Genomic DNA, 8493 nt, shown 5'->3' with positions numbered 1-8493 from the left:
GGTCCCGACCCTAAGTTTGGGAAACATCGCTCTACTGGGACGCCTTTGGAATGGAACCATCATTATTGTTATTAATTACACCTGTACTTATTCTGCTTTGACAGAATCTCAGCAGTGAAAAGGGTCTATTGGTTATAAAAGTCACATAATTCAATTAATAGAGACCACCTGAGTCAAGTCAGCCAAAAGGTTGAAATTGATTGAAGTATAAATACACTTGTGTCTGGAAGGTCTAACTTTTGGGGATCAGAATTGAGCCAAAACCTTCACCCTGAGGACAAAGGAGCACTGGTAACTGAAAAGCACAAAGTTGGGATGGATACAAGCACATTTCAGAGACACAGAAAAAACCCCATAAATACTTCCACAGGGGGTTAATACTTTTTATATGCACAAAGTCTCAAGCTGAAAAGTCTACAGGTGCCTCAACAGAATTAGGCAGCATGCCATTTAGATTTGTGAGACATTAACAGCAAGTCCCGAACAATTTATGCATTAATTAAGCCCAGAGGTTTTCATGTTCAAATAAATATGAATAACAAATTCAATTCATAATCCTAATAGTCCTTAAGCAAGCAACTACAAACATATACAGTGGTGCTCATAAGTTTACATGCCCATGCTTCAGTTGACTAAAAAGAGGAATCAAAAAATCATCTTTGGTATATAGATCTTAATGCCTTAATTACAAAAAAAAGGAAAAACCCATCCTTTTAAGGACACTAATTTTTTGTGTGAATTAATCATGTATTGTAAATAAATAAATGTTCTTCCTTAAAATACAGGGGGCATACGTATTCACCCCCCTATGTTAAAATACAGGGGGCATAATAAGCACCCCCCTATGTTAAAATACAGGGGGCATAATAAGCAACCCCCCTATGTTTAAATACAGGGGGCATAAGAATACACCCCCCTATGTTAAAATACAGGGGGCATAAGAATACACCCCCCTATGTTAAAATACAGGGGGCATAAGTAGACACCCCCCTATGTTAAAATACAGGGGGCATAAGAATACACCCCCCTATGTTAAAATACAGGGGGCATAAGTAGACACCCCCCTATGTTAAATTCTCATAGAGGCTGGCAGATTTTTATTTTTAAAGTTCTTTCATGGATCCAGGATACTATGCATCCTGATGAAGTTCTCTTGGCCTTTGGAATTAAAACAACCCCCCCACATCATCACATACCCTTCAATATACTTAGAGATTAGCATGGGATACTTTCCATAAAATCATCTCTCAATGCAAGTAAAACCAGCTATTAGTCTAACTGAAATAAAACAATGCCAATCTCTATGTATGGTGAAGGGTATATGATAATGGGGGGGGGGGGGGGGGGGGTGGCTGCTTACTTATTATTGGTTGTAATAGTGTGTGAAAGAAATGCCTAATTTTACTCTCATTGGTTTTTACTAGTTCGGGGCGTTTGTGTGTATTTTGCTCCACACCAAAAAGATCATCACAATATTCCCTATGTATGTTTTCGAGTGTCCCACTACTGCATCACCTCACCGGGATTAGAGGGAACCTTGGTGCAGCTGCGGCGTTTAGTATAATAAAGTGGAGCGAGGGTGGCAGAGAGAGGGAGACAAAGTGAAAGATGAGGGGAGGGGGAGAGAGTGATGACGCTTATGGCTGATGTCAAAAGGTAAGAAATGTGGAGGGAGAAACAGTGAAGAAGGGTAAATTCAGTGATTGGCACCAGTTATAGCGCTATTATTGAGCACAGCTGTGTGAGCATTTGTGTGTAAAACCAAGACTTAGGCTTCTCTTTATTAATCCTTTTGGGATGACTCCCGCAAGGACATTTTAATTTCCAGCATCGGTTTTAGCAAGAATACAGTCTAGGAGACAGTATAAAGATAACAATAATTACAGTAATAATAATAACAATAAGAACCTTTGGCTCTAAAAAGACACAAAAAAGACATTAACCATAAATTATCAGTCAAAAATGTCAGTGTTGAGTCAAGTGTTAAAGTGAGTAAGTCCAGGCGTGTGTGTGTGTGTGTGTGTGTGTGTATATGTATACGTCTGTATGTATTGTCCTCTCTGCTCTATTTCCTTCTCCCACCAGAGTGAGGGGTTGTAAAGTCCAAAGTCATGGGGGACAAAGGAGTCCTTGCGTCTGCTGCTCCGACACTTTACATATGTGACTAAAAGTAGACTAAAGAAAATAGAGGCTAACTACTTCTCAAGTAACAAAGCACTCAAATAACATGGCCCATATCTTGAATGTGCAACAGAGATCCTAATGAAAATGTAATTACTGCACTATACATTTTTAAACCAGCCGCTTTTATGCTCCTACCATGCAGTTTAACCCTCCTGTTGTCCTCGGGTCAAATTTGACCCCTTTAAAAAAGGTCTACATCTGAAATATGGGTTTCATTTGAACCAAATTACCACAAAAATACAGATTGGATTCCAGTCAACGCTCTTTGCAAATACAATTGATCACTTTCATTCCTGACGAAACGCATCTGTACGTTCCTCTGATCTTAACTATTAGCCCAAATAATTCATATTTTCTGCTTTTTTAACTCAAATAATAAGTATAATTCCATTTAAATGAGGGTTATTGACCATGAATTCCAAAAATTACTGTAAAACTAGTGCTAGTTAGGCGGTTAAACAAGTGACAGAAAAATGTGAAGAAAGAGAAAAAAAACATTGGAAAAAGCGACAAAAAACTAAGAAAAATATCACAAAAACATAATTAAAAAAAATGCCAAAAAAGTGACAAAAACATCAAAAATTGTGTAGAAAAAAGAACAATAAAATGTTGAGAAGCCAAGGGAACTTTAACAGGATGCATAGTATCCTGATCCATGAAATAACTGGTCTATAAAAATAAAAATGTGCCTGCCTGTAAGGGAATTTAACACAGGGGGTGTATACTTATGCCCCCTGTATTTCAAGGAAGAACATTTATTTATTTACAATACATTATTCATTCACAAAGAAAATTGGTGTCCTTAAAAGACTGGATTTTCCTAAATTTTTTTAATTAAGGCATTAAGATCAATTTCCAAAAGATGTTTTTTTATTCCTCTTTTAATCGACTTTAGCCTGGGTGTGTAAACTTATTCAAGCCACTGTAGCTGACTGAGCTAATATGAATATCTGATTGAATACTCCTCAGTGCTGCTTTGCTGTTTTTTTTACTCCCACTTTTAGAAAATAACCCTAAGGTATCTAAGCAGTACACATGGTTGCACATACACCTTTCGACTGTGATCTGATCCTCTAAACCAACAAGACCTGACTCCATGGTGAAGCAAAAATGTCCCTTGTAAGAAGTAGAAGGCACATTGTGTTGCCTGCAGGGGCTTGAAACCAGCCACGAGCACCCAAAGGATCCTCGAGACGGCACGTTCTGTTCCATTCTGACCACAAAGTTTGACATCATGTGTCTTCTACCTCCTGTGCCACCTGTGTGTGGCCCCTAGGCCGCGCTAAACACCAACCATGGGCAACAGCCGTTCTGGGAGGTTGTCATTGAAAGCACCTTCTAAAACATATGACATCATTTTGAGATTTCATTAACACGTGGTGATTCAACTTTTGATGTTGGATATAGATTTGCAAAGAGGCAATTCAAGCTTTAGGTCATGAGTGCGAGGCCTCAGCTGCACGTGCAGCTTGAGTTGAATTAGCATGAGCCCATTTATTGTAAAGATGGGGCTCAATTAGGTTCTTGAGCGTCTTTGACACAATGACTAGTGAAAGTAAAAGCGCAGTTTGCAAAGAAGTCACGTCCACCCCTCCCTCTATCCCTCTGTCACTCTCTCCTTTCTCTCTCCCTTCTCTCTCTCCCCAGCTCCCCTCTGTCTCTGATTGGTTTTCTCCAAAGATAATTGGAGCCAACATTTGATATGCTCAATGTCATGGACAGGAATGAGGTTTCACCGGCGTCTGCTGCCACCATGAAAAAGAAGGCGGTGGGCGGCAGCGGATGCAGCCATATCAGCGCACCAAAGGCTGCCGCGTCCAAATGCACAAGGAGCAACAGCACCCAGAACTGTCTGGAGTCCGGTTCCTCCGGCGCGCCGAGCGGTAAGCAGCCCGGTGCGGCCAGCAACGTCGTGATGGACGAGACGGAGGACGGAGAAGAAGAGTCCAAGTTTCAGCATCCGCGGTTGCGCCGAGCCGGTGGGAGCGGCAGCGGCGGAGGTGGAGGAGGAGGAGGCGGCGGCAGTATCAGGATGAAGAACTTTACGCCAGGAGGGGGAGCCGCGTCCTCGGGTTCCAGGAGAAACTCAAGCAAGGAGCCCTGCCACACGCACGCAGAGGACGCTCCTGCCGCTCCACGGCCCACTGCTGCCTCCAGACCTACCGAGACCCAGACACCCTGTCCGGGCGATGCTGCCCAGCGCGGCGAGACCAGCAGAGCATCTGGGGCGGAGGCGTCGGTATCGGCGGTCGCGGTAGAGGTTTTAAACGCGACAGCGGGTGATGGTCGCAAAAGCGTCGCTCCAATTTCCAGCATGAAATGCAACAAAAACGGAGAATGCAGGAGGGACTCGGGTACCGGGAGCCTGCGCTCAATCATCTCCAAGCAGGAGAAGCAGACAGGAGGGTCGGGGAGGGCCGAGGACGGAGGGAGCGCCAAGCGAGGAGCACGTAACTCGACCACCGCCAGCATGGACGGCTCGATCACACCAGGCGGGTCCATGTCCGGGGGGCACGGAGGAGAGAGCGCAAACCCCGGCACCACCCCCGTGTCAAGCGGTGTCCCCGAGAAAAAAGACTCCAGGGTGTCCTTCTCTAACGCACCAAGCCGGAAAGCCTCGTCCTCGCTGCACGGCCCGACTCAGACTCAGACCCAGCAGCCCAGGAACTCTGTCACTTTCCTGAAGTCGGAGGATGGACCGCCAATTGTGCCGGCCGAGGATGCGGAGCCTCGGGGCAGCCAAACCACCTTCATGCAGCGGCAGTTTAGCAATATGCTTCAGCCCGGAGTTAACAAATTCTCCTTACGCATGTATGGTAGTCAAAAAGCAGTTGAGAGAGAGCAGGAGAGGGTAAAATCAGCTGGAAATTGGATTATCCACCCTTACAGCGATTTCAGGTAAGAGCCGGGGCTTCCTTTGGTTGCACGTTGAAAGTCATGGGGGGGCCCATATGGGTCCTCTTTGTCATCTACAACTTACTCTATAGTGAGTAACCACTGTGACTCCATGGGGACACATGCATGGGTATTGTTCCAGGCTACAGGATGCTGATTTACCATTTCACCCCTTATGATTTGAATCTGTTGGAATCGATGCATTGCAACGTGCTGCCAATAATCCCCCAAACAACCTGTTGTCAGGCAAATGGACTTAAGCCAAGAGTGTCCTTTCAAGGTTGTAAACAAATCCTGTTCCAGTCTGCATGTACAGTAGCATGTCTGGGATGCTCAACAAGCTCGGCCTGCTAACACATCTCGACTTTTCGTTGCAGTACGCTCACATTTAACAAAGAGGACAGCTCTCAGACGCCAATCGGGCTTATTTAATATGCCATTATTGTCCAAAGATCTGCTCAATATTGGTTGGAAGCTACGCTCTGCGCCAAGAGCCATGCTGACAGGATGTAGGCTATGCCTGTGTGTGTATGTGTGTACTCAGTAATGGAATGTCACCTTGAGCCAAGTGTGCGAAAAGCTCAAGCATGCTCACTGGAGACACATCGGCCTGTACAACCCCCCGGATCCTGCGTTTTAATGACGGATGCGCTGTGTTTATCACAGCTGAAACACCAATAAGTGGACATCCAGCAGCTATTTTGCCACGCGAATATTTAGAGACACCCACGACCCAATAGGGATCCTCGTTACGCGAGCTGGATCAATTATCATGCAATCATACATTTTTCATTCTCGACATGTAGCCTATCAGTCGCTGAATTGCATTTGGGTCAGACAATCAGCAAGGTTTCTTTGGCTGGGCTGCTCGGTTTCAGCACCACAAGGAGTGGACAGCTCCCGTCTAATTTGGAGTCGTCTCGCGCTACCTTCACCCCCCCCTCCTTCTCACAGTGAAATTCAAATTTGGCCCATTTGTATCACATAACGCCGAGTCAGTAGACTACTTAACTTGTTTTCGTTGAGACATGCTTTGCATGCCTTTCTTTACCATGCAAGCCCACACAATGTGAATCTATAGCTCCCCCCCTTGGTAATTCTTATGCTAATGAATGCATAGTTAAAGCAGCAAAAGTTGCTTTAAACATGATCATAAGGGCGGTTATTGTTAGGAGTCAGAGCTTGTTGCGTAAGTCGCAGTGTAATGACTCAGCGCTGCACCTGTCCGGCACAGCTTCCTCTGACGGGCTCTAACATCACTACTTTTCCACGCTGTCCCATTCAATATACTGCCACATCACCACTGGCAGCAAATAGCAAGACACACGCCTTATTGGTATACATGTGTACTGCAAGGTCGAAAAGAGTTCCAAACGCAGCGTGATAAATGAAACCGACTGGGTCCTGGAGACCCTGGCTCCCTTTAACAGCTCAAGAAAGATTGGCTACTCAACATGTTTTATAGGTTTAATATTAGAGGGCTTTTCCTAATTGAACGAGACTTGAGTATGAAACTAATTCTGCTACAGAAAATGTAAGAAACTCACTTTTATTTGGCTTCTCAAAAACCCTGGCTGTAAAACAATGAATATGCTCAATATCTATGATTTGTGTCGACACTAGGTTTTTTTTTCATAATAGTTTGTTTACAAAAGGTCTAATTTACCACAAACCAGGGGCGTAGCGCCACATCCTGGCCCCTGTAGAAAGGCATTCCCAATGGACTCCTTTCCTCCAAGACAAACACCCCTGCCTCAAACATAAATAAGATCATGAAGGATACAATGTGATATATAACATATGCCAATACATTCTTGAAAACAAAAAATACTTAATGAGTTTGAAAAAAAAAAATGAAAAAAAGACAACAAATTGGTGAATGTTTTGCAATTATCTTTATATATTTTAAATATTTAATAGTGGAGTAGTTACAAGCCATTGGCTGTGTCTCATTCTGCATACTGTGCACTGACCACTTACTGCCGTAGTGCCCACTTTCAATGGTTAGTATTGTCCCAAAAGGAACACTTATGTTAAAACACATGTGAACACACATGTAAACGGGATTTTCCAGCGCGCCAAATATATATGCTGGCTTTTGCTTACAAAAAAAATAGTTCCGCGTATTTGTTTTCTTCGTATTACCAGTGTTACTTACATTTATACAATTGAGTCGTCGCTGCTCCAGCTGTCTCGGTTGACTCGGCCGCCATTCAAATTTTGAAAACCTTTGCCAACGTCCCCAGTCCCTGGTCCCTCCCCTTCCGCTTTGTAGTCAAGATCAGAATCAGAATCAGAATCAGAATCAGAATCAGCTTTATTGACCAGGTATGAAGACACATACGAGGAATTTTCCTTTGGAGCATAGTTGCTCACAGTGTGCTTACACATTCAGAACAAACAACCCAACAAACAATATCTACACACTAATATATACATACTCTAAACAGAAACAATGTAGAGCATGGGTCTCAAACTCGCGGCCCGGGGGCCAATTGCGGCCCGCGGGATGATATTTTGTGGCCCCCTACTTGACATCAAAGTTAAGTGTTAGTGCGGCCCCGCGCGTTCTGAAACTTTTTGTCATTGCGCTTGGTCACTTATGGGCTACCGTAGTAGTCTCGTGACAGCGGCGTAACGGTTGTCAAGCTAGCTAAGTACCTTGTGGCAAATGCTGAGGTTTGACAGTGTGATGTCTGTTGGTGAAAGCACCATCCATATCAGATCTAGGGGCTTAAAGCACCGGCAGTTCCGCGCCCTTTTTGAGGAATAGAGGGTTTTTGGAATACTTGATGCGGCCCAGCCCAACCCAGACTCTACTTTCAGCGGCCCCAAGTAAGTTGAGTTTGAGACCCCTGATGTAGAGAGATGAGTGCAATGAAGAGACCAATAAAAATTATTTAAATGTGGAACATAGTGCAAACATAGTGCAGATGGTGCCCATGTAGGGTCCATCATTCCACACTGAACCTTTTCACAGTATTTAGGGGGTCATGCTGGTACCTTTTGCGTTATCTACACTATATAATTAAAACCAAGTGTTTGACGTGTGCAAGTAGGCGGGTTGAGACACAGAAGGGTTTGAAAGTTGCTTCCATCATTTAAACCTTGAAAATGCACCTTCACTTTAGTCAGTCATAGATTAGAAAACCAAACATAATTCAAGAAAATGAACCATGAATCATCAGCCATTAGCAGAGACAACCATGAGATTAATTTTGTTGCATTATAAGAATATAGAATGCATGGAGAAATAATACAGCATGTGGACCTTGGAAAAAGAAAGCATCTAATTACTTTCTGCATGTTCAGGCAGACAACGGGTATACTTTGCCATCTTGGGTTAAGAAGTCAATTTGTGCTTTCCGCTGCATCTCCCTTTTGACTGACTCTATCTTGGTCTCCCCCCCCCCC

The 8493-nt window shown here is 43.9% G+C and overlaps 1 protein-coding gene across 1 annotated transcript in view; it reads left to right on the top strand.

The window, feature by feature from the left end:
* Positions 1–3886: 3886 nt before the first annotated feature.
* Positions 3887–8493, top strand: part of LOC116699206 (potassium/sodium hyperpolarization-activated cyclic nucleotide-gated channel 2) — a 35356-nt gene continuing 30749 nt past the window's right edge. The window contains exon 1 of the mRNA XM_032531689.1: positions 3887–5082. Within this exon, the coding sequence (XP_032387580.1) occupies positions 3887–5082 (1196 nt within the window). The remainder of the gene's footprint in view (positions 5083–8493) is intronic.

Source organism: Etheostoma spectabile, chromosome 12, assembly GCF_008692095.1.
Source record: "Etheostoma spectabile isolate EspeVRDwgs_2016 chromosome 12, UIUC_Espe_1.0, whole genome shotgun sequence".
Classification (NCBI taxonomy): domain Eukaryota; kingdom Metazoa; phylum Chordata; class Actinopteri; order Perciformes; family Percidae; genus Etheostoma; species Etheostoma spectabile.
Note: the sequence above shows the minus strand (reverse complement) of the source record. Positions and strands in the feature narration are given on the sequence as shown.